This window comes from Pantherophis guttatus, chromosome 4 (genome assembly GCF_059756535.1).
Source record: "Pantherophis guttatus breed Tessera chromosome 4, ASM5975653v1, whole genome shotgun sequence".
Classification (NCBI taxonomy): Eukaryota; Metazoa; Chordata; class Lepidosauria; order Squamata; family Colubridae; genus Pantherophis; species Pantherophis guttatus.
This window is the reverse complement of record NC_142066.1, coordinates 130,104,308-130,124,966: the sequence shown is the minus strand read 5'-3', so window position 1 is coordinate 130,124,966 and position 20,659 is coordinate 130,104,308. Positions and strand designations below refer to the sequence as shown.

The 20,659-nt window shown below is 33.8% G+C and overlaps 1 protein-coding gene and 1 long non-coding RNA gene across 3 annotated transcripts in view; one reads left to right on the top strand and one right to left on the bottom strand.

Annotated features, from left to right (window-relative positions):
- Positions 1 to 511: 511 nt before the first annotated feature.
- Positions 512 to 20,659, bottom strand: part of HEPACAM2 (HEPACAM family member 2) — a 41,816-nt gene continuing 21,668 nt past the window's right edge. Inside the window, exons 5-11 of the mRNA XM_034402089.3 lie at positions 16,733 to 17,026; positions 6,091 to 6,216; positions 5,983 to 6,004; positions 5,815 to 5,864; positions 4,943 to 5,010; positions 3,905 to 4,014; positions 512 to 2,643 (exon numbers count right to left, since the gene is read on the bottom strand). Coding sequence (XP_034257980.1) covers positions 2,634 to 2,643; positions 3,905 to 4,014; positions 4,943 to 5,010; positions 5,815 to 5,864; positions 5,983 to 6,004; positions 6,091 to 6,216; positions 16,733 to 17,026 — 680 coding nt within the window. The 3' untranslated portion in view covers positions 512 to 2,633. The remainder of the gene's footprint in view (positions 2,644 to 3,904; positions 4,015 to 4,942; positions 5,011 to 5,814; positions 5,865 to 5,982; positions 6,005 to 6,090; positions 6,217 to 16,732; positions 17,027 to 20,659) is intronic.
- Positions 1,761 to 17,035, top strand: LOC117655044 (uncharacterized). Of its 2 annotated transcripts, none has more exons than XR_004588513.3 (3): positions 1,761 to 1,796; positions 8,265 to 8,369; positions 16,835 to 17,035. It is a non-coding gene; the product is annotated as an uncharacterized LOC117655044 (long non-coding RNA). The 2 variants fall into 2 exon arrangements; XR_004588512.1 differs by lacking the exon at positions 1,761 to 1,796 and adding an exon at positions 3,785 to 3,807.

The following is a 20,659-nucleotide window of genomic DNA, read 5'->3' as shown; positions in this document are numbered from 1 at the left end:
AATCCCACCACTGCACAGGCTGGATATATTGTGTCAGGAGGCTATATCTGGCCCGCGGGCCGTAGTTTGAGGACTTCTGATTTAAGTAGTCACCAGGAGTCAAAAATAATTTGATGGCACATAATTTATCAATTTAAGATTTATTCCACAAATCCTTTAATATTTAAATGAATTTCCAGAATCACTTATAATATCTATTTTTTAAAAACTATGTAAACTCTAAAGCCCTTTTCAGAATGTGTTGGATGCGATATAAAATGTATTGTCAGTGTGCCTGTTGATCTGTATCTGCCTTTGTGCCTGTCAAGAATGCCACATTAATTCTTTCCAGATGAATAACTACTTATGTTAATTTGTTGAGATAAAAAACTGAAGAATTTTATGGCATCTGAAAATCAATTATTTTTAAATAAGAGTTTGTGAAAAATTACTTTACTGGATTAAAATGTTTTAATTACAAAAGTGAGCAAAACAACCCTTTTCCCAGAGGAAAAATAATCAATATACACTGTTGCATATTTATAGAATTTTATTTTTTATATTCAAAATCTTGTCAAATGGATAACATAAATTTATAACTCAGCAAATGAATTTATATATAATCCATTATCCTGAAATGATATAAATAAAAACTATAATACTTTGGTTTTGATTAAATCATATTATATATTATAATACAGACAAATAAACCTAATGTTAGATACTCTATTGCATAAAGACATTTCCACATTTTTTTCACTCTTTAATAATCAGAGTGTTAATCTGTTACACAATAACTATGTAACATATGTATGTATATAGGCATTATTACTTTGGGACAAATCTTTTGACCCAAACTCTGATATAAATTTTATTTTTGATGCACGTAAAATAAAATGGATATAATCATAACATAATAATCTTTACCGAAATTATCTTTCAATTATGCTCAAGATGGCACTAAGGTAAGAAGTAGGCAGCATGAGACTACATAATAATTTCCCTTTTCCCAGCAGGTTTCCTGGAGCTACCTGGCTTTTTAAGAAGATGTTTTGTTTTATTATTATCATTGGAAACTAGCATGCTTCCAAGTAAAATATCCCCTCCCACTTTTATTTACAAAAAATATTATGGACATAACATAGGTATTTTAGGAATGATGTCTGGCTATAACTCAGTGTTTTGATTTGGAAATGTAACACTCTGAGGGGAGGGAGATATTAAAGATGAATTTGTATGATAACATTTAGGGGGACTAGGAATTGGGAGGAACTATTTTGTTCAGGTTGCCTTCTGGTAGGTGTAGCCACCATAACAATTCATTGTGGAAATGGTCAAGTTCTCCATTAAGGCTGGTGTTTTGTAAAAGTTCCCAGGATTTGATTTCATGATTACAAATGCCACTCCGGTGCTCAGAAACCAACATCTAAAACATTAGGGTCCAGAATGCAGGAGCAGGATGTGCACAAAAACATATACCCAATGGTTCTTGAAAGTTAACCCTACTTGTTTAAACCTAACTTCAGAAAACACAGGTCTTCATTTATTGGGCAGGCCTGAAATGAAGGTGGATGTTGGCAAAACACACACACTGTTGTTTTAAGACAGCTGTTTAGAAAAAATATTTTTAAAGGATATTGAGTGTTTCAAAGTAAACAAATGAATGCAAACCAATCAGATGTTTAGAATGTGGATCGGCTGTGTTCATTTAGGGCCCAAACAGACTTGCAATTCCTAAGACAATTGTGGCAATTGTGACACAAGGGGTGACACGCACAAGCAGTGGCAAGTGGTCACAGATGAAATGGGCTGGCAAGGTGAGGCATGTGTTGGGGGATGTGAGGCCTGGTTGTAACTGTCCGAAGGTAAGTAGGGCAGATCTACCCTCCCATAGCTTCATTTTTACCCATGCAACTGAGTGGGCGGGGGGGGGGATTCATAACTAGGGCTTATTTTGGGGGTAAGGCTTTTGAACGCACATATAAAAATCAAGATTGGGCTTATTTTTGAGATAGGTCTTCAGGGAAACATGGTAGCTGGGATTGGAGGAAATTTGAGAATGATTATCATAACTTTCCCCGTCATATTTTATGTTGACTCTAGTCACTGCTGGTAGTACTATATTTTATACTCCGTACATTAAATGCCTAGATATAGAAAAGTATGCTATTTACAATATGTTCTCTATCAGTTGAAGTTCTGGAACTTATTTTAATTGCAGGTAAATCCTTAGCTGGTGCTGGTGTTTAAAAAAAAAGCAGATATTTATTAAAAAAAAATACTGCACTTAGTACTTGCTAACATACCACTGTTTTTCCTTTTTAGACAGTATAGACTTACGTAAAACAATAAGGCACATTGGTTGCATTAAACAAATAATGAAACTGTCAATCTCTTTAGGCAAAATGGGAAATCCCCCCATTCTAAAATAAAATAGTTGAACACACTTTAACATTTTGCTCTAGCTTTGGAGCGATTACTTTTACAGTCTAACCAGTAATCATAAGCTATTTCTGTTAGAAATGCAGTCCATGAAAAAATGTTTTGCTTTTTAACTTTGAGGTGGCATTTGTATTATATGTCAGAATTTTTTTCCTGCAGGCAATTGTTGGTTTTCTATGGAAACAGATGTAATTTGGCTTCCATTTTCCTTTTCATGCATCACTAAGAGGAAAAAGAGTATTATTTAATCACAGCCTTAAGAACATAAGATAATTACCTTCCCTTTCCAACTCCCTTTCCTATACACACATGTATATGAATATACATGTGTGTGTGTATATGTGTAAAACAAACAATAATAAGTGAAGTCTGAAGTTGTCCCAAGTAACACTATCAAACCTCCCAAGATTTGGGACAATTTTTATTCTGAAATCTTCTACGATCTTGAATGAAAATGCACAATTATTTTATATTAAATTTGAGGAAATCCATGGACTTCATCTGTTGTTCTGTAACCTCATACCATCTCAGACAATAACCTTCCTGAATAGCAGAATTACCAAATATATTTGTGATAATCAGACTTCTGGCTTATGTGTTCTATTTTGGTTCTGATTAGAATCAAGAAGAAAAATCAACTAGAGTTTGATACAAAATATGTATCTTTATATTGTTATAGACTAAATCATAGATTGAATGAGATGAAGTGGCTTCACAAATAATACTAAGCTATAAATCATGTTTAATAAATGCACAGCTGAAGTTGTCATCATGAGAAAACAACATGTTTAACAAATACACAGTTTAAGTTGTCATCATGAGAACAAAACAACATATTTAGGTGATGTATAAATATAGCCTGACTTTCTGAGGTCAGAATTATTTTATTCCAGGGCTATATATAGGAATATGCTGTGTATACAAGAGCTGTTTGATAACAAAAACATTATTCTCAAGGTTTACTCCCTTCCCTAATATAATTGAACTTGGCAGCAAATTCCAATTAATTCAGTGTAATTAAGAAACATGCATAGAGATTATATTATAAATTGCAAAGAACTTTGGAGGAGACGGAGTATTTGGGGGAGAAAGAGAACTTGAATGCTGTTTAATTGATTCCCTGTGATGTAGGAAATATAGAATTAAAACATCTTCAAAATGGGAAAATTAATTCCTAGTTCTAGGTAATTACCAGTATTTTCAGACAATATTATTGTTACAAATTATTCCTCTTGTTACTTAAACCCACTACATTTAATCATTCTCCCTATGTTAACAGAGAATAAGCATTCACTTTGTGGAAGTCCTTATGATATTTAAAGAGTATTATCATGTCTTTTGTATAGGAAAAGGTGAAGGCAAGAGAAGAGGACTATCAGCAACAAGGTTGATGGACTTGATAAAAGCAGATAGATATCACTGTTGAAAGATCTATAGGGCCAAACCAAATACCTTTCTTAACATATTAGCATTATGAACTTACTCTTGTTGTTCTTGGTTTTGTTCAGGAACATGCTGAACAACGTCATAAACTGTAACATTAACACTCTGACTTTGCCCAACATCAGAGTCAGTAACACGCCGTCTTGGTGGCTGAAAGAAGCAGATTATAATTTTATTTAAATAAATAAGCAAGATCACAGTAGAAGCCCATCATTCCATCATTCCATCCATCCATCCATCCAATTTCTATAGTCTCCCAACTCAATCAAGTGATTTTGGGTAGTTCACAATAATAAAATGATAAAGCAATTAAAAAACATAAAAGCTGTAAAAACATCCACAACATAAATAAAGTATAACCAATGTGGAGTGGTAAAAGTGATGGATCAGGACAGAGGAGACTACTTCTTGCACTCTATGAATCTCAATGAGATGTTTAGGTCAGTTATTTTTTTAGCCTAAAATACATAACAAGTTTGTTGATATGAAGATAAATTGGGAAGCATAGAAATTACAGGTAATCCTCACTTAACAATGGTAACTGGGACTGGAATTTCCATTGCTAAAAATTGCAATTATAAAGTATAATGTCATATAATCAACCCACTCGTGATGATAGTTTCAGCAGTCCCTAGATACCAAAGTTAAGCAAGGACCTCACATGACCATAGTTTCCAACTTCCTGCTGGTTTCATATTGACTCTGCTTGTGCGAAGCTGACAGAGAAGCTTGTAAATCACAATCATGTAACCAGCTGGAAATATGATAGTCAGAAATCTGGATAGATTGCTGAGCATTTGGATTGCAATCAAATAACATGAGGATGCTCCAACATTTGGAATTTTGAGGACTAGTCTAAATAGTACTCTTTCAGCACCATCACAAGTTTGAGAGGTCTTTAACTCCTATGATCTTGCGGGGGGGGAAAAACCTGAATATACAAGTGGAAAATAAGCTTTCAAAACATGAATTTATAGGAATTCTAATTTGGGGAATTTACTTTATTTTATAATCCTGTTTTACAGATAGTACTGATTCTTCAAATACTGTATGTCTATTTCATTATACAAACACTTACCCATGGAGTTCCTGCAGAACCTGCACATTCAATAAATTCGTATACTCCTTCCCCTGTATTTTCATGTCCTAAAAATATAGGTGTTTAAATAAAAACATGAATTGTGATGAGTTATACAATATTATATTTCAGGCTGATGAAATGAAATATCATCAATGAAATATTAAGAAAAAGTTGATTGCTGCAACATTTGAGTAAGAGAATAGAGGTTACAGACCATGATGGATGTTCCAAGTAGAACATTAAGAAAACAGAAGTTCAGAAAAGAAGTTCATACTTTCCCCACAGAGTAAATATATAAAAGTGAACAAAATTTATCCTTATTTGTCCTTAAACACCAATTTTGTTCCAAAGTAAATGAAGTACATAGAAACTTCATAATTTTAGATTTCAAAAGAAAAAGTAATGTATGACCATCACAAATTTTGTCCCCATATCTATAAGAAATTGTGCATGTGTGTTTGTGTGTATGTGTCCATGTCCCTGCACTTACTTTCCTTGGTATCCTTCAAATTGCTTACTCATCTATTTGACTTTTTGCATATTAATTTAAAAACTGGGAATCAGGCATGCTGCAAAATAAAACACTAGTCTCCAGCATATTCTTAATTCCAAGCATATCCCTGTTCCAAAAAAGGGTTTAATTAAAAAAATTATGAAATTATAACCCAGACCTTTGTTCCCTGCCCTTCTCTCAAAAGGATAAAGATAAGAAAATTTTGTCACTAAGTTGGCATCCCTAGAGCTTATATTGTAAAGTGGTTAACAGCCCATTCTATCCATCTGTTTGTCATCTATCTATCTTTCTGCCTGTTTATATATCTATCTTTCTAGTTTATGATGAATATGCCTCCATTTTATGCTTGTATTACCTGACTTATTTTGTCCTTTTCGGTAACGTGCTTTAGTCCTGGGGGCTTTTCTAAAAAATGGAAATATTTTAAATTTCATGTTGTATCAATACCATATAGGAGAAGACTTTTTAAAAAAAATAAACGTTTATGTAGAGTTGATATAAAAAGAATAATTTAGTTTTCTACCTGTTCGATTTCTGCTGTTTTCCTACAAAAAGCAAAGAAAATAAAAATTGTTTTTTAAAAGTATAATTTATAGAAACTTTGAAGATAATAGGTCTTCATTTAACATACCTTTATATAGCCGAAATCGTTTCCATAATGCAAAAATACAGATTGATACTATTAAAAATAATGAAATTCCAGTTATTATTGCCAGGGGGGATAAATATTTCCCTTTCTGAGCTAGCTGATCCAGTCCTATAACAGAGAAGGATAGAAATTAATCTCTGATTGTTAATTGTGAAATAATTCTGGATAGGCATATAGTATAAAATTCACATAAAATTTCTTTAAATTAAATTTTATATATATATATATATAATATATCAGACATTAGATGCAAAATTGCTTCTTAGGTTTGATTTAGATGACCCCCAAAACATCTAAAGTTAGTATCTCTTATTGATCAGACAAACCATAAATAAATCCCTTCATTTAGATTAATAATAAATCCCTTCATTTAGATTATGCATAGATTAAAGATGCTCCTATGGCATCTCCTCCCAAAGTTGGACATTCAGATATTGCTGGATCACATGTTCTATCATTCTTAGTAAAAATAGCCCATGTCAACCATTGATGGCAGTTATACTCCAACAATAGGAATTCAAAGCTGGGTGCCTATTATAGTACAATGGTGAAAAGAAATTCACACATTTTGCAAATATGTACATGAAGGGACAACTTGTTGGGGACAATTAATACCTATTAAGTTGTTATTTTGGTTTTAGTAACTGTTACAAAATATTAAGTCAAATTTCTTGTTCCATTCTTTGGTCAATACAGCACAATTTCTCAACATTTATATTACCAACAATTAACTCTTTCTTTCTTTTTCTTTCTTTTTTTCTCTCTCTTTTTTTTCTTCCCTTCACTTCCTTTCCCTCATTCTTATAAAAACAAGCATAACGTGAGCTTGACAGCCCTGGGCTAGAAGGAACATCAAATAGCTATCAGGGTCCTCCGTTTGTTCTTGACTTTCTGATGTAAGAGATTGCACAGCTAATTTCAAACAATTTCAGAATATTCTCTATGGCAGGGGTGTCAAACTCACGTCGTCACAGCAGTGTCATGTGACATATTGTGACTTTCCCCCCTTTACTATACTGGAGGTAGGCATGGCCAGCGCATGACACATCTGGCCTGCAAATTTGACAGCCCTGTTCTATGGGATTGGGAAGAAGAAACAATAAGGAGTAGTGTCTCACCAAAGGCTCAATATTCATTGAGATTAGGAAATAGAAATACCCTGGGTCTCTCACCAAAGATTGCCGAAATTCCTTCAAGCACAAATACATATGTTGTCATTTGAATTGCTAAACTTTTAGTCAAGACTGTTCAACTGACTGAACACATTTTATGGAACATATTGGTTGCATGTAAAGCTGGTGATTTACCTAAACAAATATTGACTTGTATTTTAGTACTCATGTTTCTGTATACTATTTTTTGTTACATTATTTTCTATTTTATTTTCTTATATTTTAACTCTTCTTTCTTCGTTTTCTCTTACTTTATTCTATTTTGTTGCAACTCATGCCCATTGTTGTTTGACAATGGCTGATTAATCAATAAAGGTAAACTTGATATTTGAGTACTGTACAGGAACAGCAAGGGATGATAGAAATATACTGTAGGTAGTTTCTTTCTGCAGCCATTTCTTATCCAGGGAACTTAATAATTGCCTTACACTAAATATTGCCTTAAATGACTACTTACCTCTGGGATGCAAAAAAGGATGTATTCTGCTCTACCCTTTAGCTGAGGTGACAAAGAACATACATGCAAGGAAATATCTAATTCTTCTCCTTGAACAGGAAAATCACTTTATTTACCCAGTTTAGGTATTTGAAATTGTTACTTTCAGAAAATTCCTTGTCCTCATTTTTGCAGATAAAAGTATTAAAGGGTGATTTATTGTATCATTCCTTAACAGCATTTGCTGTACTTGTTGGTGGCCATTAGGGGATGCTCATACTTCATCCCTATTTCTAATAGCTTGGAGAACATTAAAAAAATCTCTTTAAAAATCTATAGGAATGAAAAACAAATACTGGAACATTATTAAAGAATTAGATGTAGCCTAAGTATACAGCCATAGTTTGACTATGAAGAAAATAATGTAAGATGGAGAAAGCATTACACATGAAAAATGGTAAAAGACCTCTATAGGACTTGATCACTCAGTAGACTTCATACATAATCTAATTGTATCATAATGTGATTTGTTTTTTTCTCTGATACAGGCATGCACCTGCCTAATATGGAATGTTTGATCTCGTCAGCACAAAAATCCCTGGTTGGCTGGAGATTTATGGGAATTGAAGTCCACACATCTTAAAGTTGCTACGGTTAAGAAACATTGATGTAGACTACTATTTAGGAAAACTGCAACAGCAGCCAGAGAGGATTTTAGGTTACCACTATTAATGTATGAGTATGTTGGGTTGCTGAATAACTTAGGTTATTCAGCATATGAATATGCTGTGACGTTGTTTATAAAATCTGCTGCTTTATTCCTAACAATATAACTAGGTTTGTTCCTTAAGCCATACTGGCCAGCTCTATACAGCATCATAAACGAAACCCAAAATATAAGTTACTTCCAGAAAGCATACTGCATTGTCACAGTTTATTGCTGACATCTCCTCTTGCAGGATGTCTCGTTTTAGACTTGAGAGGCAAACAGAAAAATAGGAACAAAAATAGAACAGCAGAAAAAGGAGCTAGAGAAAAAAATATGATTCCTGTATCAAAAAGGAAATTGAAATTCTTGTTGCTATTTTTTCTGAATTAAACTGAAATGCTAGCAATGTCTACAAGTCTACAAACTAGACTTGTCTAGTTTGTAGACAAACAAGTCTACAAACTAGACTTTGATAAATGAGACAAGTAGACAAAATCCTGATTTACGACTAAAGAATGTACAAAGATTATCTTGCTATAGAAGAAACAATAGCATTTTTATTTGCTTCAATCACCTTTCTTTCATTCTCCCCAAATAACTATAGTTTTCTTTAGCAGCAAAGTCTTCAGAGATTTCTACCAATAGTTGTTGAGATTTTTGCAGCCCAGATATCATTCCCTTAGCAATGTTAAAGGCATGAATCATGAAATTATGTATTTCTACTGCTGCGCTTTTGAAGGAACAAAATGAAATAAAAACAAAAATCCACAGTAGTTAATATCCCTCTTTGAGACAGACTATAATTGTAAACTAATCACAAATTCTTCATTGACCACTGGAGATAAATGGCAGTAAACAAGAAGGATTTTAAACTTTAGAATATCCCCGTAATAATTTTAATTCAAATGTGGGAGAGCAAAATAGAATCTATCAGAGGTTGTAACACGTACATGACTTCCAGCAACAGCTCAGCGTGCTGGACCCAAAAGCATTTTTTAAATGTCTAATTTATTGCAAATGTATATCCAACAACTAAAACCAATCTACATTCTATGCAAAATTCAGAGACCATATTTATTAGTAGAAAGTAGAATGTAAACCTTTAGATCAGGAATTATGTTCCCTACCAGTTCGGAAGTGCATGCGCCACACGCTTTGCCCCTCTACGCATGCCCAAACCCTTCTGCACATGCGCAGAGGGTAAAAAACAGGATACTTCCTGGTTAAAACAAGGAAGTAACAATGATTGGGCGGGTGGGCAAAGCCTTGCACTACCAGTTCTCCGAACCACCCGCTGCCATCGCTGCTGATTCGGCTGAACTAGTAGCATTTCACCCCTGCATTAAATACAATCACTGTATCCATCCAAAACTGGATACAGTTTAACACATCACCAGGGATGAGTCAATGATATTGCATTATATTTGATTTGGTTCTGTTGCTGATTCATATAGCACATTAAGTTATAATTTACTATAATTTACTGATTACATAAAATTGGCTGTATTTATTTACTGTGGCTTATATCCTTCAATGAAACCAAGGAAATATTTATAGTTCTTCAACCTCTTCTACTTTATTCATGCAAGAGAACTGTAGCTGCATTTTGGCTATATTTTGTGCAAACTGCCTATTGTGGTTCGTTGTTTAGTGGAATACATCAATGCATCCAGCTTGATAATAAGTCACATTTAAGTAAAGCATGGTTTTAGCATGATACATGAATCGGGTATGTTCATTAAATTAAGATGCCTTAAAATAACCCAGTGGGCTTCATGGCTGAAAGGAATTTTCAAATCAGATTTTCTAATCCAGTATCCTATTCCTACATTATGCACACTTGGTTCATTACTGTGGTACATTATTGTGATTTATGAATCATAGCTTAGCAATGTTGTGAGCCTTGCCATTTATTAAATAAACCATAGCTGAGTGCATGAACCTAGCAGATTTATAATAATTTAAGGTCTGTATAGCAATTAAAAAAAATACTTAAAAATTGCTTAAAGGGGGAAGGAAAACATAAGGCTGCTTAAACTGCTCAGTAATCATTTTCTGCTGTCTTGCTGATGGATACGGTTTTTCCTGGAGAATAAAAGATATAACTGATAAAACATAGTGAAAGTTCATAATACAGCGATTGATTTTTGTGTGTTCTTATACATCCAAGAATTAATTTATGGTGCCTCTTATGTATATATTTTCTTCATGGAGAACGTTTTGCCTGGTGCCAGAATAAATGATATTTGTCTCCCAAAATGGCTATCTTTAGTTAAATATATTTAATCCCTAATTTAGTAAATGTAAATATGAAAAAGATAAGATATAGCCATGGTTTCACAAATTTGCTTATTTCACTGATAAGGCATCTGTGTGCTAGAGATAAAATCCAGTGCCTCCAGTTTTGGTTCTGTTAATCAAGTTTTGAAACTTCTCATAGAAGCTTCCAAAGTGAATAAGCAATTTGTTCAGAGATATTATTTTCACACTAATTGAATGGAGTTGAGAGGAAAGACATTTAGTATAGGTGCCAGATTAGCAAATGCAGTTAATCTATTTGAATAAGAAAAATAATAATTTATCACTACAGGTGTCACCAGACAAGAGTTTAATTCATGTCTCTTGAAAATTTTTATATAATACTTCCCGTCCTGCTTTATGGCATGCAGGAAAAAATGTATTAATCGTTTGCCCTTTATAAATAGGTGTCAATCTGGGGGGGGGGAGCTTCAGAAAGAGAAGTAATGTTCAGTTCACTTTTTCTCTGTACTGAGATAGAGCAAGTAGTCAGAGATAGTTGTTTTCAGAGGGACAAGATACTGATCATACTGAACATCAAACTGGAGGATAACCTCACTCAGCAGTTCTATGTAGATATTGAAAAGGAGGGGGAGAGAGTGCCCTATGGAGTGAAGCCCCCTTTAAGCATCACCAACTGGAAATTTACTGAAGTTACTGTCTATTTTTTTGAATAGAGGGGAAGAATGCAATAAAGAATCAGCTAGATTTGACTGACTTGTTACTAACTGGTAAAGAAGCTTTGGTTAAGGAAGTGGAAATAGAAAAACTAAAAATCGTATTAAATTGGAGCTTTTGACTAGAAGTATTTATTTATTTATTTTATTTATTTATTTATTCGAATTTCTATACCGCCCTTCTCCTTTCGGACTCAGGGCGGTGAACAGCCAGATAAAAAACATCTATACAAACATCACAGTTAAAAATAAAGTTAAAATAATTTATAAATTTGGCCCATAATTTAAAATTAAAAGTAATACTAAACTGAAGTTAGTTCAATAAATGACAAAAATGGATGCTTTAAATTCAGAGCATTTAAAACTAAGAATGCACAATAAAAAGAAGCTACTAGGAAAATGATCTCATGTGAGTAGAAATCCCTGAAAGTGAGGGAGCACATTGGAGAACAGATTCCAAGCATAAACTATTTTTAAAAATTCTATCAGTGTGAAGGAATTTGACAGTGAGATTGGAGAAAAGGTGGGCTTTCCTTCTCTGATTTTGTTCAGAGGCTAGATAATCTTCTGCTGATTATCTTCTGCAGATTATCTTTTTAATAAGAGTACCTGCATTGGGCAAGGGGTTGGAATTAATGGACTAAACAGGGTCTTTCAACTTTATGAATCTATGAGGAGGAAAGGAAACAGCTGTCCTGGACAGAACAACAAGACATAACACTTAAATATGAGCCAGCAGTGTGCTGCAGCTGCCAAGCCAAAAAAACCAATGCAGTCCTAAACTGCATTAATAGAGGGATAGAATCAAGATCACACATTAATATCACCTTATGCCTTTACATAAACACACTTGGAAAACTGCATCCGGTTTTGGTTGCCATTATTATAAAAAAGATGCCAAGGTTTTAGAAATAATGCAGAGAAGAGCAACAAAGATAATTAGGGGACTAAAATGTACAAAGAGCTGCAGGAATTGGGTATGTCTAGTTTAATGAAAAGTAGGACTGGGGTGATATGATAGCAGTTTCCAGTATCTAAGGGGCTGCCACAAAGAAGACAGGGGTCAACCTATTCTCCAAAGCACCAGAAGGCAAGACAAGAAACATTGGATAGATACTAATTAAGGAGAGAAGCAACGTAGAACCAAGGAGAAATTTCCTGACAGTTAGAACAATTAATCAGTGGAACAAATTGCCTCCAGAAGTTGTGGGTGTTCCAACACTGGCATTTTTAATAAGAGACTGTACAACCATTTGTCAGAAATGGTTTAGGGTTCCCTGCTTGAGCAGAGGGTTCGGCAAGACCTTCAAGATCTCCAAGATCCCTTCCAACTCTATTATTCCATTATATAACTGTATTTTCTATTTTTGAACATCTGAATCTATTCAAGAATTCCACAGATGAGATAATACCAGATTCATCTTTATTTTTACAAATAACTCAAAACAGTGAACACATCCAACTCACCTTCCTTCTTCTTTTCACTACAATAACATCCCTGTGAGGTGATTTAGGCTGGAACTGACTGGTCCAAGGTCACCCAGCTGGCTTTTATGGCAAAGGTGGGACTTGAACTCATGTTCTCTTGTGTTCTAGCTCAGTGATTTAACCAATAGTCCAAACTGGCTATATATATAGTATACTGAAAAATGGAGCAGTTCATAATGGCATCCTCTGATTTTTGGTAATTGCCAAGACAAGTCCCTGCAATTTTCTTGGAAAGATTTGAGAAGTGGCTTAACCTTGTCTTCGCCCTAAGTTTGATAGAAAGTGAATGGCCTAAGGTCTCCCAGCTAACTTTGTGCCTAGGGCAAAACTAGTACTCATAGTCTCCCAATTTCTAGTTCAATGCCTTAAGTACTACAGGTTACCTTTGATTTACATCCATTCCTTTAACCACCATTCAAAGTTATAACAGCGCTGAAAAAAGTGACTTATGACTGATCCTCACCCTTATGATCATTGCACGTCCTTGCAGCCAGGTAATCAAAATTTGGTCATTTGGACACAGGCATGTATTTACAATGGTTGCAGTGTTCTGATCACAATTTGTGACCTTCCCAGAAAACTTCAGACAAGAAAAGTCAATAGAAGCCAAACACACTTAATGACCATGGCTAAAAGGTCGTTAAACTTTGGTGTGGTTTAGTTAACAACTGTATTGCTAAGCAATGGAAGTTCCAATCCCAATTGTGGTCATATATGAAGGAGAACTTCTACCTCAACAGGTTTTCTCTCGAGCCCAATACCAGTATTGCTTCTCCTATATCAACTCCAATTTCTCTCTTTCTCTCTCTTTGCAATACCTAATCAGACCTATAACTGATTCATATAAACACTGATTCAGAGAATTTTTGAAGATTAATATACAATTGATATCACAGACTTTTTTTTTTTTTTTGAGACTGATGTACAGTTAGAAAAAAGTCATGGAGCTTGGCTTTTGTACACGATACAGCAAAATTATTTCATAAACAAAGATGGAAAGAATTTGTAAACTCCTCCAGTGGAGGAATGGTTGATGAACATGGAGAAATTCATTGAGACTTCTTTAGATTAGAGAAAAAACAGTATCTTCATTTATTACTGACTGAAAGCCCCTAATTGATTTGCATGAAACAGAAAAGCGAAAATTTGATTTATGATTTTGGTAACTAGACAGAAAAGATTATAGAAAGAAGTGTAATGAGAAAGAGATAAATTTGTAAGTTTACTTGTAATGTACTTTACTACTGTGAAGAAGATTGGAAGTCATTTCTTTGTATCTCTTTTCTTTTCTACCCTGATAATAAGCCCAATTGGGCTTTAGAGCGCATGGCAATAAGGCCAATCACTTATTTCAGGGTTCAAAAAAATATAAGACAGGATCTTATTTTCGGGGAAACACAGTATTTTTCTTTCACCTTTTCCTTCTTTCTTGCACTTTTATCTTTGTCTCTGATTTCTTTTTCTTTTTCCTTCTTTGCTTTATGCTAGTTTGCATTAGTTTTTTAATCTTTGTTTTTATAACTTTTAATAAAATTACTTTACAAAGACAGATATTTTCTGCATAGATGCACAAATTACTGTTGAAGTATCCTTGATACTACAAGATGCCAGTTATTTATGATTGACCTGTTTCTGGCATCTCAGGTTTCACAGTGCAAAATAAATAAATATTTTTATAAGTTTGCTAATACTGACAGCAGAAAAATCAATAATGCGGTTAGTCATAATTCGTAAACATTTAAAGGTCATCAATTAAAAGAATCACATTGTCACTATTTCAGTTTTCTTTTTAGGTTAAAACCTTGAGCAGAATAGATTAATTTCACTTAAAATAAAAAAGTATTTTCTAAGATAAAAGGGAATTTTAAACTGAAATATTTAGGGTTTTTTTGCTTTTTCTAAAATCAATTTTTGTCATATTTCCCTTTTACACCGAAGAGAAAAAGAAGGGAATAAATCACTATTGCTAGAAATTTGAACTGTCATGCAAAAGATGTTTGACATTAATTAGTGATATGTGGTTCAATTTTCCTAACGTTACATAATCCTTGCTTTTTTAAAATGAAATTGATGTCAATAAAAACAAAATGATGTCAGCTGCTCATAGTCTTTAATACAGTCAGCTTCTCTTATAAGAAGACTTTACTTGCGAATAAAGGACAATATTTGTAGTTCGGAGTTGAAATGAGGAGTCCTTGATGCTTTCTGAACTTGGTTGTTTTCTTGCAAGAAAGAAGGAGAGCACCAAGGACCACCCAAGGCTTGCTTGTCAGTTAAATCCAGGTTCCATTTTTTTCTGAGTTTTCATACCACAGAAAATACTGGTTCCTCTCACTCCTAATCACATAGCAAAATAATATCCCATGTGTAATAACTAACAATATGCTTCCTTTTCTGACAAATCAGTCTGCCTAATGGTAAAAACTCTTGTTTAAAATTGCCAAATGTTCTACCAATGCCAAACTTATTTTTGATCATTTCCTTTTTACTCTGAGATACCAATTTGTCTGTCTGTCTGTTTCTCTGTATTCACTTGTTCAATCTAATATACAGTTCTAACCTGTTATTTTTTAAACACGTTTGAAAGAAAATTTTCATGTACCATTACACTAAATCCCTCTATACAATAGGCAACTGCTATTCACAAATGGCACAGAGTTTTGTGGTGCAGGACACAAATAAGCTTGGGAAATGTGCTGTAAGGCATCATGCTAACTAACAGAATCACTTCAGGACTGGAATGTTACTATCAAAAGAACTAAAGATAGACTAAAGGTTGCTTCTGCAATGATATGAGATCAAATGAACGTAAGGCCCCCCCCTTAAAAATAGTTAACAAGGTATTTATGCCACAGTAGGAGGGGTAAAATGATGAACCTCTATCATAATTCTACCAAAGTTTACTGATGTATTAATTGAAGAAACTGAGAAAAAAAGAAGGAAGAAAGACTGTATGTTCTGTCTATTTAAATGTATGTGTGTGTGGGGAGAGAGACAATACAATCTGTAGATGCCCAAGGCATCTCCCTTCAAATCTCCGAAGTGTTGGATGGGGCCTTTAGAGATTTTTTAAAATTGTCCCAAAATTGCAAGCATTTTAATAAATAATTAGAAGCAATCATATCAATTATATTTCATAAATATGATTTAAAATGAAATCAAATGCTTTTTCAGGTGGGACCTAGTCTATTTCTTTCTTTTAGATGCCGTTGCCTTCTTTCATTAGATGAACCTAATGAATGAGACAAGGGGTAAGGAATCTCTGACCATTTAGAAATTAACATTTTTAATTATTGGCAATACTGAGACTGACACTGTAGGAATCGAACAATGGAGGTTTGTAGGTTTTGAACTACTCAATTTAATAATGTATTATAAAGCAATATACAACTGATTTATCATTGTTGATCCATTTTGAACTTCTGAAATACAAATGGATAAATCCTAAATCTTGATATGCTGGCACAAACATCATCTACACTATACAGTGTGATGTTAAAGGGGAATAGGCAACTATATTACAGCACATAAAAAATAATATTGAGATGTGGGACATGCAAGAAATATGTTTGATAACCTCTGCTTAGCTTCTGTTTCTAAGAGAATGTCTTAATATATCCAAGGGTAAGAAATGTCTTAAATGACAATAACTATTACATATGCATTGAAGAAAAGAGAATTTGAACATTCCACATATAACAATATGTATCCTGTGGAATCATATAAGATCAGGATGTTTTTCTGCAGATGTATTACATCTCATTTCCCAAATTGGCATTCTCTACACTGTAAACTTATACCTATTGTATACCTATCATTCATTCATTCATTCATTCATTCTTACCTTTTGGTATTACTATCACCAAGATGTGGGTTTCAACATGGGTTTCAGTCATGTTGTTGTAAGCAGTGCATATATATTCTGTTTTCTGTGTCACCTTCTCAGATGCAATTTCAAGAAATCTTCCATATTGTACTGAATATATGGAGTTGTTTGCCTTCAGGATCCATGAATAAATGTTTGGTGGATTGGAATCTGCTGAGCAGTACAGTTGAACAGCATCACCTTTATCAAGCGTAAACACTTTTCCTACTTTCTGGCCTTTGGCAGTATTTATGGTAAGTTCATAGGGTCCATCTTGGTAAACATCACAATGACACAGAGAGAAAGAAAACAGATTCAAGAGATGGGACATCCATATATTCTGCTTAATCCATTGCAAACACTAACTGCTTGCTAAGGATAACTTCAACCTATCCCCAGCCTCCTGCAAAGAGAACCTCTACCTGTCTTTTCTTGTCCATTACAAAACTGGAACTCTTGGATGAAGAAATGCACATACTCAGTTCAGAACACCATTGAAATACAAAAAGAAAAAGGCATATGTAGTGTTTTCTCTTGCAATTAGCAAGTAGCATGAATATTTTTGATACATCAAGCTTTTCAGAGGTGTTAGCATTTATTTATTAAATAAGCCACCCATTTCACTTTCAAGGAACTTTGGGCAGCTTACAACATCATAAAACAAAATATAAAAACATTAAACATTATAATTAACAAAAATTGGGTAAGGTAGGAACCACTGTATCTATTAGGTGGAAGTGGAATCTTCTTAGTCAACTAACCACCTGGCAGGTACTACTAGCATCATGGCATCTTTTCTTTGCTAGTCAAGAAATATCCTTCTTTTGCTTGATTGTCAGTTTCAACCATTAAACCTAGAAATCTATGGTTGTTTTTGATATAAGTCTTCGCTTGTTGATAATATTTTGTCCATCTCTGGGTAAGGTTCCTGAAAAGCATTCTTCATCTGATCACTAAGAATCTTGAGAGAAGGTTGTGGTTGGGCACATGGGATAGGAAAAACCATGATTTGCCTAAACATGGTTGTTCAGTTGTCTGGATTTCATGTAACACTTTGACACAAACTTTGCTCAATGTGCTTTCTCCCTCTATATTGAGATCACAATTTCTAGAATTATCGGGAAGTCTGTCTAACAAAGTATTTGAGGAGTACTGTAGTACTTCTGGCATGTAGGGAAGGTGCCAAATGGGTAAGATGTTCAGATGGATAAGTTTACAAAAAGTTTTGTGGATTCACAAAACTACAAGCAACTATAATTTAATGTTTATGAGAACCATTACCTAAGCTTAGGAAACCAGAAAAGGATTGACTAAAGTTGTATTATTTCCATTTTGTGGTAAACCAGAGTTTATTTTAACTAAGGTTTGCTTAGGAAGCTATAGACTGGGTCCACACTACATATACTACACTTTTAAAAAATCAAATGTACTAAGAATACAAATGTTTAGATTTATACGATACACTAAGCCCAAATTCCAGTTTACAAACTGCAAAAATTGATTTTATACACTGTGCTAATCTCAGCTAATATAAAACTAAACAAACCATGTCATTGTTTAGCAGAGAACTAGGGACATGCAGAAACAGCAAAATCAGGAAGCTACAAGATTTATAAATGCTGGTACAAATATGAAGGAAGTGCTATAAATACATATTGAAAAACATTAGTTTGAGAATAGCATGCAGTAAATGATATTGCCACAAGAACAGCTTGAAGGAAGAAGTGGAGTAGGATTTGCTCTACCATGTTGTGTGCTTTTAAAAAACTTGCTTCTCTTTTCTCATTTTTGTCTTTTCCCAATTTCTGTTCTTTATAATAACTCTCTGGCACTGCTAAGGAGCATCAAGTATAGTGCAGTTTGCTCATGGCTAATTCTGAAGCACTTTTGGTGTGAATTAGCTTTGATTAATAAGTTTGGAACAGAAATATAGTAACAAAATATAACTATACGCTCTCCTGATTGTTACTGCTGACCTTTCTGCTTCTTTTTCTTAGGATTATCTTTGGCCACTTTTTATCTAACATCTGTCATGACAAAAGGATATTTATTCTCTTGTGAAGTATTGTGACTTTATGGTTTCCATCACTGCAGTTTCACATTGTGATAAGAGTGTAATTCTACATCAATAAAACAAAGCATGATAAGACAGTATCTGTGGCTCACATAATGATGCCCGTGTTCATGAGAGTTCAGGAATATATTTGGACTGTGTTTACATTTCTAGATATGGGACCTAAAATAATAATATGTGTTCCACTAAAGCATTCTATGTAGTATTTTCATATTGGTCATGTTATACCTCCTATAATTTTATTTATATATTTTTATGGGAAATTTATTCTTGATTATGGGATCACTGCACTGTGAGGAATTTAATGCACTTAAGAATTTATTTACAGACAAGGATGCCCATTATCACCGTTATTTTTTGTATTATCCTTAGAAGTTCTGACTAGAATAATTCAGAAAGATGAACAAATTAAAAGTTTAGAAATTAAGAAAGAAACTTTTAAAGTACAGGATTTGTAGATGATCTGATCTTTATCATTGAAGAGCCCTTACAGTCTGGTGCAAGGCTAATGGAACTACTGGGAGAATATGGAGAAGTAGCAGATTTCAGGATAAATAAGGAGAAAACTAAAATGTTAGTTAAGAATATGACCAAATTGCAAGAAAATGAATTGGTTGGGAAAATAAACATTCAGACAACAAAGAAAGTGAGATATCTAGGAATTCAAATAACAGCAAACTCAAAAAGAGTGTCACACTCAAAAAGAGATAATTATGATAAATTAATTGATCAAATCAAAGTGGCCCTGGATAGATGGAAACATTTGTAACTCTCCTTTATGGGAAGAATTGCAACAATGAAGATGAATGTACTACCTAAAATACTTTTTTTATTTCAATGTATACCAAAAAGATTAGAAAAGGAATTTTTCAGAAATTTAAATTTAAATTTAAATTCATCTGGCAAGGCAAAAAACCAAGAATTAAATTAAAACTATTACAGGACTCTTAAAGAAAGAGGGGGAACTCGGCCTCCTGGATTGGGAAAAATATTACCAAGCAGCAACATTGGCATGGGTAAGAGATTGGATACATCTGAAAAACAGGAGGTTATTAATGCTGGAAGGTCATGACATGCAAATAAGGTGGCACGCTATTCTCTGGGAAGGAAAGCACAAAGCTCACCAGTATTTCCAGAAGCACTACGTTAGACAGGCACTATTAGATGTTTGGTTTAAAATTAAACGTTAACTATATGGAAATTCCTAATTAGCAATTGACTGTGGAGATGTTTACACATCCAAATTTTATTAAATTAGGAAGAGTAATTACATATAAGGATATACTAAATGAAAGAGGAGAATTGAAACCTAGGAAAGACCTATACGAGGAAGGAATGGAATTCAAACAGTGGGCATACCTTCAAGTCCAATCATGATACAGGAAAGATAAAAAAGAATGGCGGATAAAGACAGAGCCTATGGAATTAGATAAAATTTTACTAGGAACAGAGGAGAAGGTGATAAGAAAAATATACCAATACTTACTGGAACAGACTATGTTTGAAGAACAGGTGAAAGAAACCATGTTAATTTGGAGTAAAAACTTTGGTTACAGTATCGATTTAGATAATTGGCAGGAATTATGGGAAAGAAACAGAAAACTTATTTAATCACCACGTATAAAGAAAAGCTATACAAGATGTTCTATAGATGGCACCTCCCACCCACAAGATTAGCTAAAATGAGCAGAAACCCTTCACCAATGTCTTGGAAATGCAAGGCAATGCCAGGGACTTTTTAATCATATGTGGTGGGAGTGGCCAAAAGCTAGAGATTTTTGGTACCAGATAAAACGATGGCTGGAAGAGATATTATCTCAAAATATAGAGTT